The sequence below is a fragment of the Kryptolebias marmoratus genome, linkage group LG1 (assembly GCF_001649575.2).
Source record: "Kryptolebias marmoratus isolate JLee-2015 linkage group LG1, ASM164957v2, whole genome shotgun sequence".
NCBI classification, from domain to species: Eukaryota; Metazoa; Chordata; class Actinopteri; order Cyprinodontiformes; family Rivulidae; genus Kryptolebias; species Kryptolebias marmoratus.
Window position 1 is genome coordinate 20,252,081 of NC_051430.1, and position 26,751 is coordinate 20,278,831.

Here is a 26,751-nt window from a genome sequence, read left to right on the forward strand (position 1 = left end):
TATTGGTTTGCTTTTTATTCTTTATCACAAGCAAACTGAATGTTGTAAATCTAAAAAGTGGATTCTGTTATGGTGACCTTTAACCATGAGCTGTGATAAAATGTGGATGACCTCAATATGACTAAATAGCTTGAGCTAAAGGAAAGTGCAAAGTTCTGAAGTAAAACTGCTCCAAGTGCAAACATTTGTGGAGGAAACTATGGAGTGTTGTGTGTCGTTTCAGATCAAGAAACAGAATGTCCTGATGTGTGTATACATGGCAATAAAAAAACGGAATTTAATTCAACTTGTCATCTTAGTTCCAAGAAAACAAAATGAAAAAATGAAAATATGTGCTTTTGAGGTTGTAGGTTAGCTATTGGCAGCTTACTTTAATCTCAAAACCTCATGTTACAGCAAGAAATCCTATTCTGAAATCACAACAGAACATTGCTGCAGCTACGCTGACGTTTTAAAACAACTGAAATGTTCTAAAATTTCTAAAATGTAATGTCAAAACTCATTACTTGTGTTTAAAATGACCAGTAGACAGACTAATAACAGCTTACCTTAACACACACAAAAAAAAACTTTATTTGCAAACGTTTTTTCTATCATGCTGTGTAAATGTGCATTGGGATTAAAAGATGTATGATACAACGTGGAATAAAATTTATTGGCTTTGATTCAGAGCTGCTGTTATTCAGTTATATGTTGTGAGTTTTCATAATTTTACACTACAGGGACACATCAGTGACATAACCCAATTTGCTTATGATATTACGTTCATGCATATAATTTTATTCTTCCACTTTAAATTTTAGAGCGCTCGACACAGTCCCCACATGAATTAAATTCAGCAAGTTTTCTTGCTGAAGAAAAATGGATGGATGGATGGATGGATTGATGGATGGATGGATGGATGGATGGATGGATGGATGGATGGATGGATGGATGGATGGATGGAGCTTTTATGGCCACTAAGGCTGGTTGAGCCTAATGTAGGCTAGAGAAAAACAGGTTTTCTAAATCCAAATTCAAATATATATAAATACATATAAAGCACAAACACAAAATGCTAAATGTATTTAAAAAAATAAAAATGATCACTGAAACAATATAGGAGCAATAAGACAACCATAATGGATGATTTTGGTATTAAAAAAAACATGTTTGTTTATTTAATCAGCAGGCTTTTTGGTTAGCATTTATTCACTGGTTTTTAACAGGTGATGTAACAGTGTATTAGTTTCAAAAATAAACCACAAATCACAGTCTTTTAAAAGCAAGTGAAGCATTATGTAGTACACACTGTGTCTTTTTATCTGCTTAAAAAGAACTGCAGTTCTGGAATAATATACTTTCTGTAATACCTAAAATAACTTCAGCCTTTTCATTACATAACAGTTAAAATGATCTTTACACAGTTCTTTGAGATTTGGTCATTCTTTTTGTGAGCTAATTATTTAGGGAAGGATTAAGGCATAACTATTTGTATGCTTGCACAGTTTTTCAGGGCGAAGCGTTCCTGCTTACTCCTTCAATTTAGGAAATACACAAGCCTGGTCAGAACAAAAACAAAACGTGATTTAAAACTTGACCTTCAGACACATTACACACATACACCAACAATTTCCTACACTCTAAGGTCACTTATAACATAATAAAAATAATAATTTTATGAGCATTACTACTTTTTACATATTTTAAATTCACATTCCACCATCACATGGTGTATTTCCTTTTAAATACTCTTCCCATACAAATAACAAGAATTTCTTTCTTTCTTTCTTTCTTTCTTTCTTTCTTTCTTTCTTTCTTTCTTTCTTTCTTTCTTTTAGTTTGTTTATATGAATTCCAATTTAAAACTGGTGATCGCTTACTTGGGCTAACCCATTTAGACATTAGTTTGCGCTTCTCCTTTGAGTGAGCGCAACATTATAAGATCCATTTCATGAGACATAGTGACATCTAGTGGTAAAGTTACAGACTGCAACCAAAGGGAAAACTTTCCACTCCATCCTCCTTTTCTGCTGTTGAATGAAGAAACGTAGGGTTTTGTTTGTATCACTGCAGAAACATGATGGATAACTAAAAGGAAATAAAAAGTCTTTCTAAGACAACAAAAACACAACATGTCTTATTTTAATATGATTCTATACTCATTAAAACATGATCTTAGAAAAACAGACGTACCTGCCATAAATATTACACAGTAAAACACATTTCTAAACATACTTGTTATCCATATGTTTGCTTGTTTTGTTTCTTTTTTGTTTTGTGTGATAGAAATCAAATGAAATTCAAGGCTGTAGTGCACAGCACTGGTTTGTGTCAGGTGACCATAACACAGTCTCGTGGATATTTTCTCTAATGGTTTAGTTTCACAAACAACGTTTCATGTGACCAGCATCTGAGTGACCCATCTAAGAGAGCAAGTAAACTAAAATATGGTAAAAAATAAACAATATTTTGTGCACTTGACATTTTTACTCAGCAAAACTAGACATCCTGATAACTTCAACGCAACTTTAGAAAACAGATCTAACAAAACATCTCAAACAAGAACGCCAGTGTCACAAAAAAGACAACAGAAATCCTCTAGGACTAAAGCTAAACCCCTTAAAAATAATTTTATCTCTGCTAGATGCTCTGGGTCAGGTTCATGGTGTCTTTTGATCTCTTGGATCACATGGTTCTTCCAGCAATCATAAAATGATTTACAGTAAAAAAATGTTAAAATCGTTCCATGAAAAAAGTCTTTTTTTCATCCTTTTGGTATGTTTTTCTTTTATTATGATTTATTCTTCATACATATTTGTTTGCAAAGAAGCTCATTACCCATAAAGCTCAACTTTTCTCTCCTTTCAGGAAACACTTGTGTTGTGGCAAAGTCCCAATGTCATTTTGTTCTCTGCAGCCATGGATCGAAATTATTTATCCAGACAAAATCACCAACATTAACATAAACTTTAAGACTTGGCAGGTTAAAGCTTCATGTTGAACAATTATAGAAAACCTCCTTTGACTCAAACTGACAACATTGTTCTTTATCCAGTTTGAGTTTCAGACACTTCAGGTCTGGTTTGGTATATTTAACAACACTGATTTGGTGCCAGGAAATGAGATCTGAGTTGATAAATGAGTTGGTCCACCAGGGGGGGATTATGGTCCCTTATGTGTCATTTGTGTGACAACATTGTCTAGTTGGAGCAGGTGTTGATGTTCTTCCCATCGGCTGCATCCTCCACCAAAGCTAAGTGATAGTCAGTGGAAAGAGTAAAGTGGGACACGCAACCCACCAGGCCTCCAGCGTATTGCCTGTTTGTGTGCAGAGTGATCTCTTTCATGCCTCCTGTGGTTGAACAATGCAAAGAGAGAGAATAAGGAAATGCAGATAACAAAATTGTGTTTTTGACAGAACGTACAGCACAAAGAGTCCCACCTACCAACGTATAGAGGACCATTGATGTTGAGTTGTCTCATCATGCCAGGTGACCGGCCTGTCTTTGCTCCATAATCATCAACCGTTAGCTTCCCTGACTGACCATCTCTAAAAGATAAATGACAATCCATAACAAGTGAGTCAACAAAGATTATGATGGAACAGAAATAGGTCCCTAAAGGCAATCTGTTTTTTTGCTTTTTTCCATTTCCCACAAAAGCTTGAATGTTTCTCATTTTTCTGACCTCAAGTCAAGCACTCACAGTTTTACTATTTTGATTCTCTCTTCTACAACAAAGCCTCTGCTGAGCCTCAGGGCCTTCGACAAAACATGTAACAGCAAATTATAGCTTCAAATACCTCAATGGACATCCATTTCTCAATGAACGGGACGAGTTGGTGCTTTTTACCTGACAGCCTTGACTCTGTGCCACTTTCCATCGCTCAAAGTCCCGTTGATGACAATGTTAACCACACCACTGCCCAAGTTATAACTACAACCACAGAAACACACGCAAGAAATTCAGCAAGTGGAACAGCAGATTAAAAAAAAAATCTTTTCAGGATTTAGTGTCCTGCCTAAAACTTTTTAAACACTGTTTCAACTGGATGTTTGGGTCTGTATTTGATGATCCAAGACAAATTTTTTAAAGTCTGATGAAATCTGACTTTTTTCCACTGGTTTATTTATGTATTTATTAAATCAAAGAAGACGTGCATGAGTCATTAGGTAGGCTGAACTATAACTAAACGACAAGGGAAAGTAAAGTTAAAAACACTAGCTAACTGGATCCCTCAGTTTGAAAGTCCCTGATTTGGTTCCTAACGTCTGTAGATTAAAATATCTTGATGATTACCATCACTCACTTAGATAGCAGCAAAGTTGGTTACTAAAGACGTTTAATCACAAGCTATCTATAATGAAACCTTTTTCTTTATTTTGAATAACCACCCATAACATTTTGAATAAACTCTAGAAGAACCACCTGAAAATGAGAGCTCCATCCTTCAGTCCCAAAGAAAGAAAGTCACTGTTGGGTCTCATTGGACTGTCTCCTCTCCAGAGCAAAAGGCCGTCCTTAGCTGTGCTCTTAAAACGCATGAACAGGTTAGTCCTGGAACCAGAAACTCTGAAAAAACATGAAATTAAAAAAATATACGTTGTGAATTAGTGATGCAAAAGTATTAAGACATGAAAAAACAATGTGCATAATGGTCAGTATGTTTATTTCAGTCTGTATTAATGTTTAGACATGGGTTTAAGATTTTAATAAGAAATACAGAGATTTCATCTCACTTTAAGACCAACCTTTTAAGGATATCTCTGTTGTCGTAGGTCAGGTAACTCCTTCCAATAAACTGTGGGATTTCTATGGCTTCAGTCACAGCTGGGCAGGAAAGAGAGGAAAAAAAACAGCAATAATTTTATATCATCACAAGGTGGCAGCATCAGCTTGTATCTAACAGACTAGATGTCAATCTGCAGGGAAAACTATAATGATGGGGAAAGGCGTTTTAATTAAAGCTCAGCTTGTTGATGACTGGTTTTACAATTGATGGAAGAAAAACTTACTGTTCAAACAGTAATTTCCACACTCTGTTCAACGAAAGCATTAAAAACAGAAAAGGAACAGACAGAATTTTTTATGGCATTTCATGACAAAAAATAAAATAATACCACAGAGAGACTACTCTGTTAAAAGTCTGGTGTTTTCACATCACATACTGGGAAATACCCATCAACCTTTGAGATGTGCTGTTATTATTTGAATCATAACTTGGACATTTTTTACTAATCTATGACTATGATTAATGACTTAAAAAACGTTCAAAGCAACAACAGCAGAGGGGAGGCAGCTCACACGTGAATGAGAGTAACTCGTCTCACCACTGACCTTTCTGGCAGTGCCTTCCATCGTACCCTAGAGGGCAGTCGCAGTCATACCCATCCCACTTTGGCCTGCACGTCCCTCCATTGGCACAGGGACTTTCCACACACGGGTGAGCTGAGTTTTGAACATTAACTCCACCAGCAGAGCCAGTTGTGATCAGCATGGTGCGGTCATTGAGAATCAGCTGGGGAGGTAAAAAAAATGAAACAGATGGCATCAAGAAAAAGTCTTGTTGCACCTCATATCACTGCCAATTAACCAGTAATTGTAGGCGGATATGGCTAATTACTGGGAATTATAAAGAAAATACTTGTTAGGGTTAAACTACATTGTGTGACAAATGCATACATGTGGATTTGTGACACTGCAGTTTTAATTACTGTTGGTTACTGTATAAAATAATTCACCTTCTGAATAACTCCAGTGAAGGGCTTCATTACACCTGCTGTCCTCTTGGTTTTCTCATATTCAGGCACTCCGCCAACATAAATAGGGGAACTGCAGTTGATCTGAGTGAAAGCTCCCTGAAAAGTGAAAAGGGATCATTTGTGACACTCACAAACAAATTTGCAGATCTCATGGTTGTTCAAATATTTTATGATTGTAATTACAGACATGATTTTTCTCATTAAATAAATTTTGCTTAACAGTTATCTTTACATGTTTTTGTTTAGATTGCAAAATGCACTACAGTACAGATGTAACTGTGTGGAAAAGGAAAGATGAAGAAATAGCAAATGTTATACTTCTTCATGTGTTTAATCAAATAATTATGCAGTGTTTCGTTTTATTATTCAAGTACATTATACTTAAATTTAGTAAATTTCTACTCTTGAAAAGAATAGATTAAATTATTAAAAAATAAAGTAGTTTTTATGTTATTTTAGTGAGATCAGAACAGGCATAGAATGGTAAAGATATTTAAAAACTGGCTTTTAGCAAATCTGTGTTGCATTGAATCGTTGAAAGTTTAATGACGTAGGTTTGATGGATTTTTTAAAGTAATGTTCTGTGAAATTGTTATCAGTAACACTTGTTTCTCCCAAGAAAACTTCTGCCTGATTATCCAGACTGATAATGCTTTGAGAGATTTCTGCTGCAGGTAAGATATTGATTATCAATGACAGCTCCACATAACACAACTTCAGAAAATCTGAACAGCTGCTTCAAGTACGTACAAAAGTCTACATGTTTATAAAATAGCTTTTTCTTTTATAGCATATAAATACCTCAGCAATTCCCTCTATTGGTTTTTGGTTGTCCACTTGCAGGATACCGCTCTTCGCTGTGCGAGACACTTTTAGCTCATGCCATGAGTCCAGACTGATCTGCTCCTCACTCCTGTAGCACAGGTCATCCCACATTTATTACGAGTTGGAAAACAAAAGGAGAATGCCAGAGACTCGGGCTGAGATAAAGCCGGATCTTTCTTCTACCTGATGACAGCTTCCCCGGAGCCGCAGTCAAATCGGAACTCCACATATCTGTCCACCAAATTTATAGCCAGGAAATCTCTGCTGCCCGCATCGTCACTGTACAGGAGCACCCCGTTGGGCATCGACGGCCAGAACGTCACCTCAAACTCCATAAAGGAGAGGTAACTCTGAGAGGACTGAGGCCACGGGATGATGGCGTATGAAAACACTGTTTCATTGAAGAGTGGGGAGGACAGCGAGAAACCTGAGGAATTAAAGGGAGGAGATAAGAAAACACCAGTCAGGAAGAAAGAGGAAGAATTTCAACCAATATGTTTGGGTAAAACTGCAAATAACAAAAAGCAAAGTTATTTTGAAGAGAAATAAATCATGAGGAAGGACATGGGAAGGACACAGAAAATGGAAAGTTAAATATTTGGAAAGTTGTTCTAACATACAATCAATCCCTCTCCCTTTATGTAAGAAATAATAATCCTCATTTTAGCCAATTTTCTTCAATTTGTTCTTAAACTGTTGAGTAATTACTGTAAAAGCTCAGCATGACAGCTGCTATTTTTTACTATTAAAGCAGTTAAAACCTCTCCTTGTAAATACGGCCTGTGTGTACTTTGTGTGCGGTAAAAAGAGGCCAATACATTTAACTTACTCTCTTCACAAAGGACTCCCCTGAAGCCGAGTGGGCACAGACAAATGTAGCCATCAGCACGGTTCGCAAAGCAGACTCCACCATTGGCACAAGTGACCATGTCGCACACACTGCCGCTGCATTCACCTTGAAAAAAGAGATCAGATTCTGAAAATCCTCTACACTAATAAATGATTAAAATAATAAATGATTAATATATTTATGCATGTGTTTTCCCATGATTGCATTGTTTAGGCAATCATTCTTCCTCTATTAAAAGCCAAAAAACAATTGCTACATACTGAAATGAGCAACAAAACTATGAAGCTTATTAAACAAAAAGCAGAAAAGTTAAACATCCTGTCTGCTTCCTCACCTATATCGGCCCCGCTCAGAGCTTTGCCGAGAGGCCACGGCCTGATGTCTGTCGCTTTGTTGTTGATGGTCAGACTCTGAATGCAGCCCACGAAACCACGATTAGCTCCTGTTGCCTTGACCAGCCAGGAAGCGCTTGGAGATCCACCTACGTATAACGGGGAGCGGAAAGTAATCTTTGTGTACTGACCCTGAAAGAGAAAGACTGAAGTGAGCAAAAGAGACAGTAAACTCAGAATTTTCATAAATTAAACGTTGCATTTTCGGTTTCCCTTCATTTTTGTAGTTTTTCAAATTGTACCTGGGAGCGTCCAGTGATGGGGTTGTCGTTGTCCATACGGAGCCAACCACTCATGCCGTCTCTGAACACGGTTACAATGTGCCACTGACCCACGACAACACGACTCTCACTGACGATCTGAGAAGGTCCTGTGCCACAGTTAAACCTGAAGACACAGACATCAAGCAGGTAATTGTGACATTTATTGCCATTAAGATCTAATTGCAAATCATGTGAAATTATTATAAATTAATAAAGTTTGTGTTTCATATATTTTCTGGACAAATAAAAGCAGTAGTGAACATCTGTTTAGCTCAGTTTTGTATTTTAACAGATATTTCTAGCTAACATCTTACCTGTCGTAGATAGCTTTTTAAACTACCTAATTTTGGGAAAATAGTGTGAAATTCTGGTCCAATTGATGAGCTAATGGCTAGTCTTAGAAGGGGTAAGACTAAAGTTGTTGCTGTCGTCTTAAAACAACTCCAATCTCAAAACTGTCACAATGTTTCATATAAAATCCTATTTTAGAGACCTTAACATCACCATCAAAAACTGTGATATTTCAGCAGGAAGTGCCCCTGGCTGCACTGGAAGTGCTACTGCTGGCTGTTATTGTTAACTGCAAATAACCACATAATTCTAAATAAATAAATGTGTAATGTGATATTGACAGTGATTGAAAGGCTGATAAAAATAATGATCAAAAAGTTGTCTAAGACACGTAAGATATTCACTGATCAAACCTTCCACTGAGCCTCATTTTAAATCTGAATTATTGCTTTAAATGTAACAATGTTTCACTGCTGCAGAGGAGAGTCTGAGTAAATTACTCTGGGCAAAATGAGGAAAGCTTTTATTACAATAGTTTTTTTTTTTAATTTCTCCTTTCATGCTTGAATGAACAGAAAAAATATCCTGTATGTACATATGTTTTTATTCTCATCTTTTTTTGTTTTGTAATATTTGCAGTTATAAATTTGGTTCTTATCATGACAAAAAAAAAAAGAAAGAAAAGAATATGCGATAAAACTTGAGGTTCTGTTCAAAAACTATGCAAAATATCTTTAGCATTAGCTTGGTGACTGGCAAAACCAACTTGCTGCACAAGGTAAGCTATTATTAAATTGCTTCTTTTTGTTAAATATGGTGTTAAATGAATTATGATAAAAGTGTGTTGTTGCATTTCTGTCAAACAGCACAATGTTTATGACTCAGTTTGGTAAAAGAAATGTCACTCGCAAGCAAACACAATGAAAGGCATCATTACCATGAATTTACCACAAACAAAGTGGGAGTGACTGCAGACCTCACCTGTAGTGAAGCTTGCCTCGAACCAAAGCTAAAGAAGTAAAGTCACCTCGACCGTGTTCGTTCTCTCCGCTGTAAAGTAACAAGCCATCCTCAGACTCTGCCTGGTAAACAGAAAGAGCAAAGAGCATGTCCTAAATGCATTTTCATCAACAACAGCGTAAAGAAGAAGTTGTAAAAACAACAGAATGTCTTACCCTGAATTCCAAAGTGATCTGAAAGGTCTGGTACGAATTTTTCAAGGGTTCAAAGGTCATGTGAGAGTAGCCATAAAACCTGGGAAAGTTTATTTTTACTACTAAAAAAGAACAAACGATAAAAGCATATTAAAAATACGATTATGTCAGCTGGATAAGAGCTAAAGCACTAAACAGATGCATCCATTGCTTTTAAAAATAGTTTTTTTCAACACTTATCCCTGTCAATATGTGTATAAAACCACATATGTCCCATTTTATTCTAAAGAAATTTTTTTAATTTAATTTAATAGAAAACAAAACTAACTTCTCACCCTCAGAGCAGGTGTCGCCTGTCCGTCCGAGGTTACAGTGGCAGCGCGAGCCTCCACTCTCGTAATCAGAGAGACAGAAACTTTCGGGCGGACACACCGTGTCATCGCAGTTCAGGTTGTAAACACGAGGAACCTCGCCCTGCCACGGGGACACGGTCGGGGTGGCGGTGGTGGTGGACAAAGGAATGCTGAGAAATAAAAGTCTGGTTAGTTCAGTCTTCTCAAAGAAAGAACAAACTTTTATTTAAAACTATTGATTTCCCACTTGAAGAAATGCATTGTCAGTGATGAACTTAGGTTGTTTTAAAAGTAATATCAGATTTAAAAATTCTAATTTTTATAGGACAGTCATTTTAATCTTTTGTTTCAAGCAGCAAAAAACAAAAGCACCAAAGAGCCTTCAGGTCTCCCAGTTAAGGACTTTGTTATATTGGTAAATGTGAGTAAATGTCCAACTTTCCATTCAAGGTACAGCCACTTACCTTCCCTACTTGCTGATATAAACAACATGTCATTCAAATATATACATTTCACTGAAAACAGACATTCATTCAATGTAGTTTCAAATTTGTTTTCTGTTCAGGTCCACAGGAGGGCTGGAGCCCAAGGGGAACATGCAAGCTCTACACAGAAGGACCCCAGCAGAGCACGACACCATAATGTTCACCTGGTGGTGGTAGGTGGAGCTGTAGTTATGGTGTCAGAAGTGCTACTCAGCTCCGAGGTGACCAGCGAAACCAGATCTGTGAACTCCAGGAGGATGGAGGAGGTGGTTGTAGAAACTGGTTGATCGGTGACATTCGGAGGGTTTGGGGTGTTCATACGGTAAACAACATTTCGACCAGATGGCGGACCGGGATGGGAACGAAGCTGGGACTTCTTGTCCCCCTCACTGATACCTGGAAATGGCTTCAGCTGGAATACAGGAAGGTTAAGAAACAAAAGAAAAGTTTTAATTGAAAAATCTATGGTCAGTGCCTTACATTCATTAGAATTGTGTATTAAGCATCTTAAATTTCATGTAAGACCCACCTCTTCAATAAAGACGTCATAATCTGAGTCATCAAAGTCAAATGCGTCTTCATCTTCGATATTGGAGTTTGTGAAGTAAAGGCCAAAATCCCCACTGCCAACATCTGATGCACCTGTAACAACCATCAGAGCTGAATTTTAAAGAGCCATTTTGTTCTAATGTGTAAATATTAAAAGCAAAGAAATTCTAGTAAAACAAAAAGTCTAGATAAATGTGATTTGCAGTAGAGACACAAATAGCAGGAAAAAAGAGACGTCATTTGTTCTCAATTGTTTTGTTGCATCTGGATGAGTTCCAGTGATCCTCTGGTTTAACAGCCACAAAAAATACTTTTAAAGCAACAAGTTGTCGAAAAGCTCTTAGTTGAAAGGTGTTAAAAATGTTTTTAATCCTACTGGAGGGGAAGAAAGAGTGGTAGAACTGAAAAAAATGTTTTTATGTATCTACTTTATGACAACTTTTTTACATGCTTTGTTATCTTCAGATTCTTTTACAGACACAACTAAAGAAAAAGTAATAAAGTGTGTATTTGCAAAAGGCTGCCTATAGATATATGATGAAACTGACTCCATGTGAATGTGTAGATATGGAACTGGAACATCATTTAAAGGTGATGAACTCTTAGCTTAGTATTAATTCATTTAACAAAGTAAGCTTTATCTAAATTTATTAATTATTGCACCTGTAAGCTAAACAAGAATCAAATCTTTATATGTTGGAGTGATAAAAAACAGCCTTTTTAATTGTAACTAACTGTCTGTGTGCATGTTATGGAAACTCAACTTTTAAGCCTGAATGAATGCAGAGATTAAACTGCTAAGTAGCACCACCTAATAACATTAAAACATGGTAGATGAGTGCTGTGTGGTGCACAGGGAGGGGGGTGAAGGGTTTAATCCGGGCAAACTAATCTATTGTTGCGTAACAGTCCTCCTTAATAAGCACAATATTTGTAATTAAAAAAGAAAACTGACACTACTCATCATAGAGAGCGTAACAAGGAAGGTCAGTCAATCCATCCCACCTCTGCTGCTCACTCAAGCAGTGGCACATTGTGAGCATGTGTGACCGTTAGTCTGGACGAGCACCGAAGGGGTCTGGCATCTCACGCTTAATCCTGTCTGATAAAACTGCTCCCTAACCCGCTTTTATTCCCTGCTGAGAAACAGTGCCTCTTCTGAGTCACTGTGGCTCTGTGAGTCTGTTTCTTTATGACCCTAAAAGAGGCTCATCTTGTCTTGTTTCATGCAACTTTCATGAATATTATAATAAATATATAATTGCCTTTCAGATGACTTAGAGTACTCAGTTCAACCTGGAGGGGGGGTGGGTTTTATTCATTTGGCCTAAAAGTGTGAATAAATTATGCCTGATGATGTATTTGTGCTAACATATCTGCTTTATTTTCGTAAAAAGAGTCATATTCCTTGAATAACATATGCAAAAACATCACCGCATTAGTAGTGGTTGTACTGTATATGTGTTTGTGTAGAGTGCAAACACAGTCAGCCTTGACCATTTCACAAATCTTCATCGTGACACCACTGGCAGCTGCCGTCATCATCAATACTCATGTCAAGTAATATGTTGCTTTGCATTGTTTTCACTGAAGAACTCAGTCCCACAGACCCAGAGACACCAAACTAACAATCTGTGTCAAAGTCCTGCAATTTACACTGAAAATGTACACAAAACTCTACATTCATTTATTGGTCGGCACTGACTCTGTTAGGGTGGTAGCATGCATGCTTTTGGACTGCTGAAAGAAACCAGTGCATGTTTTTATGTTTGAGTAAATGTAGTTCTTAAAACTTGAACAATTCTAAGAAATTGAACTTTCTTTAAAATATGAATAAAGCTGAACAAGTGACTAAACTTTTTTTCCTTTTTTTTCTGTGAAGTTGGCTCAGAGGTCAACATCTGGCCTTACCAAGTGTTCGGACAGGGTTGTTGATGTGGCTGGGTGGGCTTACTCCGTGCATGTTGGCGGCTCGGACAACAAACTGGTACTCTGTGTCTGGGAGCAGCCCTTTCAAAACCATGGAGTTGGTCTCAATGGGCTCACGAATATAAGTCCACTCCGTGTCCATTTCTGGCCTGAGAAAGAAAAAAAAAATTTCTCTTAGAAATTTAAAGATACAAGAAAGAACAGAACAATAATAAGCTGCTTCAGCTATTATTACTGCTTCTGTCATTAGAAAATATTAGTAGCTCTCATAACTTATTCTTATTGCGAGAATGTTGAATTCTCAGAGCATTTATAACATTTTGATTAAATCTTTTTACTTGGGCTTGTATCTCATTTCTCCTGTTACAAAATTTAGTCTCAAAAATTACTTTAAAACAGGAAAATAAGCTTTTTATGACACTATTTGTTATGACTTTGTCACAGTGTCTTCTTTGAGACAGGTTATGAAATAAAAAATTAAAGATTAAGAACTAAGTTTTAAATTTGATTATATTAAAAATCAGAGTCCTAAATGAGCTGCCAGTTTCATAGTGATATTTCAGTAAATAATAACTACCCTTTTTATCTTTATAAACTAAATACAGAAAATTTACTGTTTTGTCTCTGAAAAGCTGAGGCTGCAGCTATTTTTTGACGAGACTGAACTTGAACGCTCAATGTGTCTCTTCATCAGCGCCTCTTTTGATGTAAGGAGAGAAAGACCTGAAGCCAAGATGGCCCTTCAGAGAGAAAAATGTCCAAATGTGCAAAAAAAAACAGAAAAGATAAAAAAAATGCTCATATTTTTGTCTGATTTCTCACAATAAGAGACTGTTAGCGCTGCACAGAAATACTCAGCAACACTGTAGTCTTGAAACGTGTTTACTTTTTTACATGCTTCTACTTTTACCTAAAATATTTTAATTTAAACAAAACTTTTAAGTTCTCTCTGCATATTAACTTATGGAGAAGCGTCAAAGGATTTCAAGCTGCTTATTTGTAAAATCAACCTTCTTGACTCTGCAGTCTAGACATGCAAGCTCCTTCGTGTGTGTGTGTGTGTGTGTGTGTGTGTGTGTGTGTGTGTGTCTGTGTGTGTGAGTGTGTGTGTTTGTGTGTGGGTGTGCGAGGCTGAAAACTAATAGGACGAAAATGACACTCATTCTTTCTCGTGTCCCAACTGACCCTTACGTCAAAACACAAGTGGTAACACTGAACAGACCAGCAAAGATGCATGCAGATCATTCCAAAACAGAGCCGAGTATTCTGTTTGTCTCTGATGCACGAGCCTGATTACTCATCAGTATGCTGCTTTCCACAGAAATTAATACACACTCATAACTAATATAGCATTTCTTGAAGGAATGCATATCACCTGCTGCCTTGCACGGTGGCAGGAGATAAATATGAATGATCAAATCAAGCTCAAACATAACATATTAAAGTTAGCTCGTGAACAGCCAGTCAAATGGTTGATATAAAGCAATTAAACTACTAAATAATGAGGTTTTAATTTTATAGAGCCATAGGACAAAGGTTTACCAGTCATTTCATTGATAATAAGGATATAAGCTCTAATTTTGCAACTTTTTGAATCCTCATGTTTTTCTGTACTTGCAGTGGGCAAATACAGTATGTCCAATGTTTGTTCATTAAGAAAAGGATGAAGATTTGATTTCAGCAGTTAGTTCAACAGTGCTCAAAAACACAGCCTTTAAAGGTTGTATTTAGGGTCCATGCATGAAAACTTTGTCATCCTCACAACATGTCTTGTATCAAAAAATGAAACAGAAAACTCACGTGGAACTATTTTTTAGGATAATGCTTATAGAAACAAATTTAGGCAAACGCTGCTCTTTACAATGCAGTTTGTAATATATACGGTTTGTAGTTTTGTTTTGTTTTTCTGTAAGACTACCAACATTGTAGGTATAAAACAATTTGGCCTGACCTCAATAGAAAAATAAAAACTCTGCTTTAGACAATTCAAACACTGAACCCAGAGAAGGTCTTTTCATATCCAACTGGTGATTGTTTTCTTAATGAAACAAGGATAGCTTTCCCCTCTTCTGTCTTTGTGCTAAACAAAAAAAAACATATCAGCTGTAAATATATAGCCGACAGGTATAGGAAAGACTTATCTATAATTATCTTTCATTTTAATTGCAAACATTGATATAAAACTGCTAGTATGAGACATCTGAATTGCTGCAATTGTGTTAAATTCAAACCCTTTCTTAGTGGCATTTTGCTGAGTATATCAGTCACATTTGGTACCTTTGAAATCTTTGGGTTTGATCAGAGCAGACATTTCTAATCATGGAGCTGTTTTTGTTTAGGAAACCTCTTTCTGAACAGTCCAGGTTCAGTCCAACACAGACGGCTTATCAGCTGGGAAAATGAACAGAAAGCTTTAAAAACTGGTCTGTTTTTTTGTTTACTGCTTTTTCTTGCTACTGATAGACCATAACATTTTATTTAGGGCTTTCTTTTCCATTCCAGACAAGGCCACTTCAGACTTTCCTCCTTTTAAACAGTAAGTGTCTGTACTGCCCAACTTGGAGGATTGATGAGAGTGACTTGTTGTGAGTTTGTGTGCTACGAGTTCTTGCGACAAATGTTTAACTTTTCTGAAGCCTCTTTCATTGCCTTTTTTTGTAGTTCCTTGATGAATTATGACCGACCTGATGTAAGCCACCAGGAAGTGAAGGACAGGTGCACTTCCTTCACTCTCTCCCCGCTGCCACGACAACGCCAGCTCTGTGTCCGATACCGCCACGACAACAGGCTGAGTTGGTGGTGATGGGGGCATGCACATTTCTGATGGAGGAAAAAGACATCAACATCAGCACTTTAAAAAAAAAAAGTTATCTGCTGTAAATCTCATATTCCCACCATGTGAAGCAGTACTGATGTCTCTGGGCATGCTGGGTCTGCCCTCCCCCGCCCATCCGTATGCTCCAACATTGACTCTGTACTTAGCGTTCATCTTTAGATTACCAATGTTCACATCCTAGAAGGGGCATCAAGGACAAGGATGACTTTTATTATTGTAAACCAGAGCTGAGAGGGGACTGAAGAGGCAGCAGGATGATTTAGACAGGAGACAATCAGGGAAAAAGAAACAATAAATAAGCGGGGATGGTACTCACAAAACTGGCTTGTCCGTCAAATTGCCCCTGTAAGAAACAGCAGAGCGTTACATTTTAGGGAATCGGAACATAAACTGGTCTGTGTTTTAAAGTGACAGTTCAGATCTTTTGAAGCGGGGTTCTGTCGAAAAGTTATGCACAGAAAATATCTCACCTGACTTTAATTTGGACCAGATTGATAAGCTAACAGCTAATCTGAAAAGGAAACCAAAGTGGACTCCTGCAATCAGTTGATTTATAAGCTGATTTATAAACTTTTTACATTGCTGTCAGTTTCTTATTGCACAGTTATTTACATGGAATTAAGTTTAGGTTGTTTTTAAAACAGAGTTCACATCAATAAATATGAAATTTGTGAGATTTGAGTTATTATAGGATGGCAGCAATCTATTTGTGTCTTGGTCCTGCTAAAACTAGCCATTAGCTCATTAGTTTAGTCAGACCTACACATCAGAAATCCCCTTGTGACATTACACTGAAAATATTATTGAATGGCTACATAATGTGTGGACACATAATAAATAACTTATCAATAGAATTTTACATGCTGTGTGCATGAAAGATGAATCCAAGGCCACCATTTTCATTTTGGGATCAAAGAGGTGGCTGTCCTGTTTGTTGTTGCAATGAATATTGATAATTATACTTTGATATGCCAATGAACCTGTTTATATTTCTGTACAGGTTCATTAGTACTGGCACAATTCATTGAAGTGTGGTATAAAGTTAACATGATGAAGTCACAGATTAGTAGGCCTCAAATTTGTGAATTCCACTCTGAGTTTGAGGCATTTTCTGCAAACTCTGAGCAACAAGGAAAAATATAAAAAATTACATCCTAGTGGATACTCACAGTAGTTAACATGTCCAAACTGAGGGGCACCTCCATGACGGACGTTGTAGCAACTGGACGACCATTCTTCATTTCTGAGTAAAAGACCTGAACGGCCAAAATGCATGCACATTTTCAATTTTTTTAATCTTTAATTTTCTTTTTATTATTGCTAAGACTAAACAATACCAGTGTAAATGTGGCTAACAGTAAATACGAAGATGTTTGATAAAACTGGGGTGTTTATAAACCACCAAAACAGCAGACACAATGAACTTGGATGCTTGTCTGTGAGTTGGTGGGAAGTGAGGTAGTCAACTAATCCTCTTAGAGCAAACATATGGCCAAAGGCAGGGCTCACACAATCGTACTGAGCTACAGTTTGTTCATTGTTGATTTAAAACAAACTCTAGGAAGAAACAAAAGAAAAAAAAATAAAGGAAGAATGGAACAAAGACAAGGAGGACAAAAGAAAAGAAAGAGCAAATGAACTACAGTAAAACAGAAACTCCTGATATGTCACGTGAAACAGAGAAACAGGTCAATTTCAAAAGTCGAAAAATAGATGTAAGTTTGACATCCCATCACAACAAGACACACCATTTGCGCAGAATGTTTAGATTGTTAATGGCAAAAAAATACATTTTAAATGGCTTTACCAAGAAAAGATCAACATGCTACAGATTTAAAAAAACTGAATCCTTATTCAGTGTTTGATGTGCACTTCAATTACATTTGGTCCAAAACACTAAAATGATATTTGTGAACACATCTTACAGGGTAATTTTGTATGAAAAATGAAAAATGAAAAAAAAAAAAAAAAAAAAAGCATACACATTTTGTAGTGGAGCAGTTCTTTTCAAACACATAAAGTTTGAAAATGTTATATTTTTTCCTCAAGGCCGTCTTCCTGAACAGGGACTTTGATGGGCACTTCACTTTCAAAGCAGAATGTGGCGGCCATGCAGAAAGAAATGATCATCCACTCAGGAAAGACACGGGGGGATTTGATTTGTCCGTCCCATTTTTAAAAACTCCTTGATGTAATAAAAAAAATCATAAAACTAAGTTCCTTTTTTTCCTATTGCTTTTACAGGGTTTTTGGGGGGGCTGAGGCTGTTTTATCAAAAACTTCAACAAAGGACAACAAATAATAGATCGAAACAGATAATACAATTTTATGTTCATGCTATGAATATTTCATTTAACTGTACATTTTATTTAATGTATCGCTTTATCATTGTGTATATATATCACTGTGTGGCTTTATCTGTAATCGGTTCTACCTTGTATCCGGTGATTGTGCTCACATGTCTTCGGGGCATCTTCCATCGCACACTGAAGGCCGTACAGTTGAGCGTCTCCAGCTGGATGTCTAATGGAGGACTCAGACGATCTGGTTTACACAAACAAGAAAAATAAAGTCTAATTCTAATTCTGCTAACTAGCGTTTGAGCAGAATGCAGACTGATTTGAATTGCTGTTGCCCTTTATTCAATAGCTATTTTATAATCCTTTATGCTGCCTTCAAACTTACGGTTATACTTGCAGAAATAAATTGAGATTTTCCTGCATAAAGTGCCCCCAGGCTGCACAGCAAGTGGTATAGCTATCTGCTGCTGCTTCCATTTGTGCTTCCAAACAATCATAGAATGATATGTAAATAAAGATGTAATGCAAAACTGACAACAGTGTAAAGCTTCACAAAAATATTGCTTGTTTGAAGACATTAAGACGGCAGCAATCCATTTCTGTTTTTGTCCCACTTGAACTAGATGTTGGCTCAGATCAAACATTCAATAAATGAGCAACAGCTGTGGTGGACATTCCTGCAGTCAGCGTGCCAGTCGCACGCTCCCTCAAAACTTGCAACATCTGTGGCATTGTGCTGTGTGATAAAATAAAAGAGAGGCCTTTTATTGTGGCCAGCCTGAGCAATCATGCTGCGTAATCAGCATCTTGATGCGCCACACCTGTGAGGTGGATGGATTATCTCTGCAAAGGAGAAGTGCTCACTGACGCAGATTTACACACATTTGTGAGAAAAAGGTCTGTTGTGTACATAGAAAAAAAGTTGAGATCTTTGAGCTCAGTTCATGAGAAATGGGAACAAAAACAAAAGTGTTGCTTTTATGTTTTTTTTCCGTGTAAATTAAATATGTAGTGAGGCACACAACACGTATTTGTCAGGCTGTGGCACTGCTGTGTTCGCAAGTTGTTCCTGATGCCACATTTAGACTCCAATGTTAAATAATAATAATAAAAAAACATCATGAAACAAAATGCTGTCCTGCTTGTAAGAAGTAGAAACAATACTTGTTATTAATAATCTTTCCTAGGCTCTGCGTGTTTCTTACATGAGTGTACTTGAGGAGAAAAGAAAAACACTTTAAAAGAAATGCAGCAACTTTAAGTGTATCAGATGTACCTTGAAATGGATTATTTTCAGTTAATGACATCTTTTATGTTCCTGCAGAACTTCTAGAAGGTAGCTTTGCAGTGATCACAGATGCTACACTTAACCATACTGAGAAGGTCCTCCAAACATCAAACAAGGTTTGCTGAAAAAAGTATAGTTTAGTTATTGGGGGGTTTTCTGCATGTATGAAGCGTAATTGAACCAACATCTAAACCCTTAAATATTGTATGTTTCTGAACTCTGCTGCTATAAACCTGGATTTTTTAGAGATATCAAGCAATTTTAAGAGCATTTCCAGTGTATTAAATCAGTTTTAACTCATGAAGATATATTCTGGTAAAACTAACCACCTTCAGCTTTGGAAGTGTTATACTACTGTTAACATTTTGGCCATTTAAATGAGACTGTGTGGAGTTTTTTTTGCTTATTTTCACTGAGGAGGTGGTGTTTTCATTGCATTAAAGTATTTGTTCAGTAAAAAAAAAAAAAACATTTGTTCATTTGACAGTATAGGATGAAACAAAAACTGATTTACTCATTAAAAAAAGAATAAGTAGCTGCATTTAGTGAAGCTGTAGATTTTAATTGTTAATGCATTTTCCTAAAACCTTTCATTTTAACATGTGGTAATACTCCAGGAGGTTTAAGACATGTTGACTTTGCATGTGAAAAAAAATGACAAATTTTTTTTTTTTAAAGTTGAATATACCATTAGTCTGTGCTTTTCAAGTACCCTTCTAAATCCTTTGGGGACATTGTCCACTTCAGACATGAGCAAGACAGTTGTGGGAATATTTTCCTGCTCTCTCATCTTGTCAGACATATTTAAGTTCTGTCTCAAGTGTTACTGCAAGGCCAACCACAAGTCCCTAGACATTAAGGTTTCCAAACTCAAAGGGAATGGTTGTGTTGATAAGATAGTGTTACTGTTTAAAATTTCTAATCACAGCAGTACTGTACAGATCTCACTTGAAAGTTAGTTTGGATTGAAGCGCCCCACAAAAGTGTATTATAATGTAAATAAGCCAAACAGGCCAATAGAAAGTAGCATTCCTTGAAGGTTTCCTCCCACCTCATGTGCCAAAGCTGTAAACATAGATGTTGTACAATCTGTTAGCACTCAGAGTACGTGTTGACGATCAGTCTCAGCTATAACCATATCATTTTTTAGCTCAATGTCAGTAAAATTGTGGGTGGATGCTTGCTTAAGACAGGTGAGATAAACACTGGTGGGAGAAGGTGAACAACAGAGGAACTGAGGAGAATAATAAGGAAGAAAACAAAACTTAAAATGTCTTGAAACTAAGAGACAAGAATAGACTCAAAGTATAAAAACAGACACCATGACACTTTTCTACACTGTCATGTAGAAAACCCAATAATTTTGAGCCTCAAGTGAAAGAAAGTTCTTTTATTTCTCCACTTTGCTGTCACCTGTGATTGGTTTAGTTCATGAATACAAATGATTAGGGTTATAAAAATACTGGCTTGTTTGTGGTATGACAGAAAATGTCAGACAGAACATCGGCATCTCAATTTTTAAGACATTAACATGACACTACTGCATTTTTGTGTCATGGACAAAAGTACTGGCAATGTTTATGACAAATCATGGTCTTGTTGGCTCTAACAAAATTTACAAAAGCACTAAATTAAGAACATCTGTGCTACCAGGCTTCAATCTGTGTGTTTGTGACCAATCCAGATTAGTGTGGATAAATCAGGCCTATATTCAAAACTGACCAGGTTTTTGTTCTGATACTCATCACCAAATCTACAGAGAGTTCTTAAATAAAAGAGCAACCAAATAAACTATTTTTAATTTCATTTTCATAAATCTAAATTATTCATAGGCTATCACACATGCTGTTGCAACAGTTAAGTTTGTTTCAGTTCTACTTTCCACTCTTCTTTTTAACACATACAGTAGCTCTGTTTGTTAAAACTATAAATAAATAAAAAGAAGCCCTTAATTATCTGAGAGGCCATGCTCTGTGTTGCAAAATTTCAGACCCACTGACACTTTAATATTGTAAGCTCAAGATACTTGCTCTCACTTGTTCAACACTGATGCAGTTCTGCACAGAATAAACCATCAGAAGTGCTGCTCTGCTCGGTTTGTCTCTACTTTTAGAGTTAGTCACGTAGAAATGGGTTCTTCACTGATCTGAGAGACCAAAACTGAAAGATCACTGAGTTGTATCCTTCTGTTTTCCTCTGAAACATGGCTGCATGCATTAGGTTTGAGGGGATACATGTTAAATGTCATTTTTCCAATTATAAACTGCTTCTTGTATTGCTAAAAATTGAATTATCTTTCACCAATGGTTCATGAATTGGTTGAAAGGGTTATTAAAATGCACATTTTCATTACAGCTTTGTGACTTTAAATAGAATTATAGTAAATGTAAAAACAATTCTCTTGAATTATTCCATTAATAATTCAACATACTTTTTCAAACAGGGAATAAAGCTGTCAAAGAACTTGAAAAATGGCCGGCTTGAGGAGAGACATTATTCAGTTTTAGCCCTTTTCTGAAACCACCAGCTTTGTTGTCTAAGACTGATGTGATGCATGTGGACACTGAGTCCTGGTTACACTCTCCCCCTTCTTGAGAAAGAGATCAGAGAGGCCTTAAAACAAAAACACACACAAGTACAAATGTCACTGGCAGTCAGGAACACAGAGCTACAGATGCCCTATATATGGAAGTCTAAATGGTGCGCCAGACTGATGGACAGATGTAAAAGTCAAGGCCTGAGGGTTTGAGAGTGTGAAGAAAGATGAAATGCAGCAGCCAGGGAGAGTGACAGAGAGGGAAAAGAGGAGTGAAGGAAACAAAGGAAGAGAAGAAAAAAGGAAAGATGCTGGAACAGGGTGGCGAAGAAAGACAGAAACCAACACAGAGAGGGGCTGATGAGGTCAACGTTTAGGGATTTCTGCCCAAAGGAGCACATTTTCAAGAAGATAAATGAGTGTATTATTGCCCTGAATCTGAATATTTCTTTTTCCTTTTTAGACAGATATAAACTATTCTGTAAATTGATGGTATTTTTCTCAACATGAGCAAAGTCATCTATGGTAAATGGCTTGAACTTATACAGCGCTTTATCTAGTCCAAGGACCCCAAAGCGCTTTACACTACAATCATTCATCCATCATCATTCACACACTGATGGTGGTAAGCTGCATTGTGGCCACAGCTGCCCTGGGGCGGGCTGACGGGGGTGAGGCTGCCATCACGCCGGTGCCACCGAGCCCTCTGACCACCATCAGTAGGCAAGGTGGGTGAAGTGTCTTGCCCAAGGACACAATGACTGAGACAGCCGGAGCAGGGGCTTGAACCAGCAACCCTTCGATCACAAGACAAACCCCCCTACCTCCTGAACCACTGCCGCCCCATCTATGTTGTACATTGTTCTACAATATTTGGAAAGATACTTGATTCCCCTTCATTTTTAGACACATTTAACTAAATTACATTCAAGTGGCATTTCTTCCACAGTAGAAATAACATTATGGAGTACATATTTATAGAAATTCAAACATATTTGGCAAAATAAAAAGAAGCTAAAGAGAAACGTTAATACCATTTTATCTGAGGTCTCTAAAGTTCAGACAGTAGACACTTCATATGACTCCCTTAACTTCCCAACAACTCTTAGCTGTTGTTTATGAAGGAACATCTCCGCTTTAAGTCTGGTCCTCATCAACCATTACACATGACAGGACTGAAGAAGGAGTGAGTGTGTATGATGGATCAGGTAAGAATGTTTCACCTCTTCAACCCCTTTTGGTCTCTTTGGTCGTTGTTCAGCTGTTTAATGAAGACAAGTTCCATAGAAACTAAAATCAGTTTAGACAGATGAAGTCGTTTCGCTTTAGATAAAAAGTTGCTTCATGTATTCTGTTCTTTCTCTTGTCATTTTGCCAGTGGTTGATTTTCGTTGTCCTTGATTCAAGAACTTTTATCATTTTGCTTCTGCGTGTTTCTGCGAAGATTAGCCTGGCCTTTCAGTTTTTGAGACTTACAAGTAGTTCTTGGTTGATTTTAAACACCCACTTCAATTTTATGAGTCATCATTCTCTGGTCTTCCTGTCTACGTTGCATTTTTAAAAATAAACTTTCGTTATTTGGTTTCAAACATGTTTCACAGGCCACATATGGACGGTACTGGCTGAACTTTTATTATGTTTGTCTTGTCAGCTTCAAAATAAATCATAAGTGTGTTTACCAAAAATGAATTTCAGCTACTATGGAAACTTTGTAGCCCATCAATCATATTGCAAATGTAGTTTTGTGTCACTTTTTGTTATGAATAAAAGAAACAAGAGGATACTTTTACTATAAAAGATCTCCTCATACAACATGTTGCATAAGGCTTTTATTGTGAAATAACCACCCCCCTACTGTCTTTTTTATTGACATTTAATTTTTTTTTTTTTTAATGACATATCTGTGCTTTTTTCCAATCATTTTTCCCCTAGGGATTCTTGAGGAATTAATCCTAAAATATGTTTTTTGTAACAACTCGTGTGAGGTGATACAATGTTAAAAACACGTGCAATAAAATAAACATAAAAGCTTCCACCCGATTCATCAGATTACATATTACAAACTTTACACCAGTTTTATGGGTTTTGTTTATGATTATGATTGTTATTCCCAGAGCCAGTTTTAGAGGATGGACTTACCAGACCTCCGGTTATTTGATCTTCTTGCTCCAAAACAAACGCTGCTTGTGCAAATTGCCAAGAAAAGTAAGCAGACAAGACTTCTCTCTTTACTTGTAGGAGCCATTTCTTCAGCTGGTCGAAAGTTCAAAAACGGTCAAATCTCCATTTCAGCACACATCTATAATCAAATGCTTCCCTGGTGAAGGTTTTCTTGAAGCACAGCCTTGGTTTAACTAAATGTGGGGCAGAAACGCCATCCAGAGACGCACGGGACGCGCCCGAGGGGGAAAGGGCAGCTTCGGTTTGACACTGATAAGATTACCGTCTGCAAAAGATCAGTGGGGTGGATCATAAACGGACTAACAGACAGCTACTGTTCCTCTGAAAGGCGCTCTGACGGACGATGGAAAAAAAGGGGGGGTGGGGGGGCGTCCCGACAACAATTCACGCGTAATTCGCGATCACTGGTACAGATGAATGGCTGCCACGGGCGTTTTTACGCATGAAGATCCGAGCTGTCCGTGTCCCGCTTCTTAGACAGCAGATGAGCTGGACGACCAAGTGCAAGGAACGTGGGGGCCATTTAGAGCTAAGAGGATAATGAGCGTCTAATCCGCGCACTGGACACAGATGGAGAAGTCCTAACGCAGAGGCAAAGGAGCAACAGACTCTTCATATGAATACTGTATGACAGAGCTGACTGTATGTAACCTGCTTGGGGCTCAGCCTGGAAAAGTAAGGTCTGAACTCCCTCACTGAATATTAATCTGCTTTAAATCAGCACACTTTGTTTTGTCATTTACTGTTAAATGTGCATATAATAGCTCATTAATTCTTAAGATAATTTTATTTTCAGTCTTATTTATTCTATTTAATGTCTCAGGCGCAGTGATCCTCATCAAACTAGTTCACTTTAGATTCTCCTGCATGCCCTGTTGAGATTATTCATTTGTATTTTTTTATTTTCTACAAATATCATCATGTCTAATCTCAATTTAAAAAAAAAAACGCATGCTAAGAGCCACATTGTTGCCACCTGAAACATCAAGTTTGTGGTTTTATCTTCAAGCTAAAAGAGCTGCTTGTGAATCTGAATAGATGTTCAAAAAGACCCTGTGCTCATCTACTGGCTAATGATCATGTTACTCCTCTGTCAAAGCAGCCTAACTATGAGCCTTAATAAAGTCAAATTTGTACACTGCACAAAAAAGTACTTCTTGTGTCTTTATATTATCCTCTTGGCAATTTTAAGCAATCCTGAAGAGTAGCTCTTTAACTGAAAGGTTTTCTTTTGACTTTTTCTGCCTTTTGGAACACTTCAGTCAAGTCTTTTGACCTAACATTTTTGAGATCTGATTTTAAGAATCATTAAAGGCCATTAAGTTGAGGGATGAACCAGTGTTAAGAGTGCACACAACAGACAGCGTCTGAATAGCAGGGCTCGACCGAGAATAAGAAAGAGCTAGCGTTCTAAGAAAAAAGATTCTAAGATTTTATTGGAATTTCTTTTTTATATATATTTCTAGGAGAAATATTGTTCAGACCACTAACAAAAAAGTCTGGCTCATTGGAAACTAAACAAAACAAAACAAAAAAATCATTGGTGCCTCGGTATTTTAGCACAGAGCTGTCCTAAGGCATAAATTGATTAGGCAGCTGCATGTGGCCCCCAAGAGCAGTGCTTGGTTTTCAGATAAGATTGTCTAGAAAAAAAAGCTTGTTGCTAATTACAGTATGTTGTGCATCAATCTATGAATGATGTTGCACCCACTTGCAAGTCTGAAAACCAGTAGGATTTGCTGATTGTTCTGCTCAGAGGTCGAGCTGACTATTATTAGTAACTCAAGACATTATTAATGGATTTTTTTCTGCTTTCAGTGCATTTAAACATTGTAGCACCGTGTTCTATGTAATGGGTGAGAAGTGCAAATAAATAGTTTATTTCTGCAGTTCTTAACACTGTTCAGGAGCAAGGCAGCCATGTTGGATTTTGTGGTTAGGGATGGTTTGATCCATCTGTGCTCAGAATAAATAAAATCACTGGAATATTAGGAGGGTTAAAGTGGCTGGGCTATAAAGCGGGGACCTAAAGGGATTTAACATTTACAGTCTGAGATGTGGACAATTTGTTTAATTTGCTTAAATTTAAACATTTCATTGGGTTTTACATTGCAGTAGAAAGAAATTGATCTAAAAGTAACTTTGAACACTGGGCACAAATAGGCATCTCAACATTAACACTGCTAACATTTATTTGTGAAAAAAAAAAAAAATCTTACAACCTCCATTATAACAATTTTACAGTCTCCTTTGTTATAATTGCAGCTACAATCACAGTTAGAAAAGAGCTGAAGCAAACTAAGCCAGATTTTTCATTTGGAAGCCTACATTTTCAATGGTTTTAATCAATTTTGTCCAATTTTAACCTATTATTTTATTTAAGGCACCACAAAAGAAAGAGCTCCAAATAGCCTGATCCGTTATTCTGTTTTCATTGTACTGGTCAGCACAGTTCAGTTTATTTATTTCATTTTCTGAACGAGACATGCTCCATCTTTAATCAACAATTATTCAATTAAACTACATGATTACTGAAGCCATCAGTTTGCGCTGAATAATTTGAAAATCCTTTTATTTAATTTTGGTTTCATACATTGTCCTGACACATGCTTTCAGTAAAAATTAAGTGTCCATGTAGAAATAGAGTCCATCTTCAAAGTAAGAAAAAATAATAGTTTCTCTTTGTTGTTAGATGTGACGAAACATCTGTGGCTGAGATTGTTGGACCATATTTTTGTGTGTTGTTAAAGAAACACCTGATTTTCACACTTAAGG

At 36.9% G+C, this 26,751-nt stretch overlaps 1 protein-coding gene across 2 annotated transcripts; it reads right to left on the bottom strand.

Annotated features, from left to right (window-relative positions):
• Window positions 1-467: 467 nt before the first annotated feature.
• LOC108234425 (pikachurin) lies at window positions 468-25,058 on the bottom strand. Of its 2 annotated transcripts, XM_017413617.3 has the most exons (25): window positions 23,935-25,058; window positions 18,106-18,215; window positions 16,841-16,927; window positions 15,988-16,014; window positions 15,731-15,848; window positions 15,520-15,655; window positions 12,818-12,984; window positions 10,887-10,999; window positions 10,522-10,769; window positions 9,855-10,042; window positions 9,541-9,641; window positions 9,347-9,447; window positions 8,054-8,198; window positions 7,754-7,943; window positions 7,399-7,524; window positions 6,753-6,996; window positions 6,546-6,657; window positions 5,724-5,840; window positions 5,320-5,500; window positions 4,998-5,021; window positions 4,734-4,812; window positions 4,411-4,554; window positions 3,835-3,918; window positions 3,429-3,532; window positions 468-3,334 (listed from the first exon to the last, which is right to left on the bottom strand). In XM_017413617.3, exons 1-25 carry the CDS (start codon window positions 24,038-24,040, stop codon window positions 3,183-3,185), a joined length of 3,204 nt encoding a protein of 1,067 aa, XP_017269106.1. In that variant the 5' UTR covers window positions 24,041-25,058; the 3' UTR covers window positions 468-3,182. The 2 variants fall into 2 exon arrangements, with proteins under 2 accessions (XP_017269106.1, XP_017269107.1); XM_017413618.3 differs by lacking the exon at window positions 4,998-5,021 and having other exon boundaries at window positions 469-3,334; window positions 23,935-25,057.
• Between the last annotated feature and the right edge of the window lie 1,693 nt (window positions 25,059-26,751).

Bases quoted from the DNA above. Each gene is read 5' to 3' on its own strand.
- LOC108234425 (XM_017413617.3), bottom strand. From the start codon at position 24,040: ATGGCTCCTACAAGTAAAGAGAGAAGTCTTGTCTGCTTACTTTTCTTG. The intron at 9,448-9,540 runs GTAAGACATTCT...TCTGTTTACCAG, and splicing joins AGATCACTTTGGAATTCAGG to GCAGAGTCTGAGGATGGCTT. The intron at 6,658-6,752 runs GTAGAAGAAAGA...CCTGTGCTACAG, and splicing joins TCCGGGGAAGCTGTCATCAG to GAGTGAGGAGCAGATCAGTC.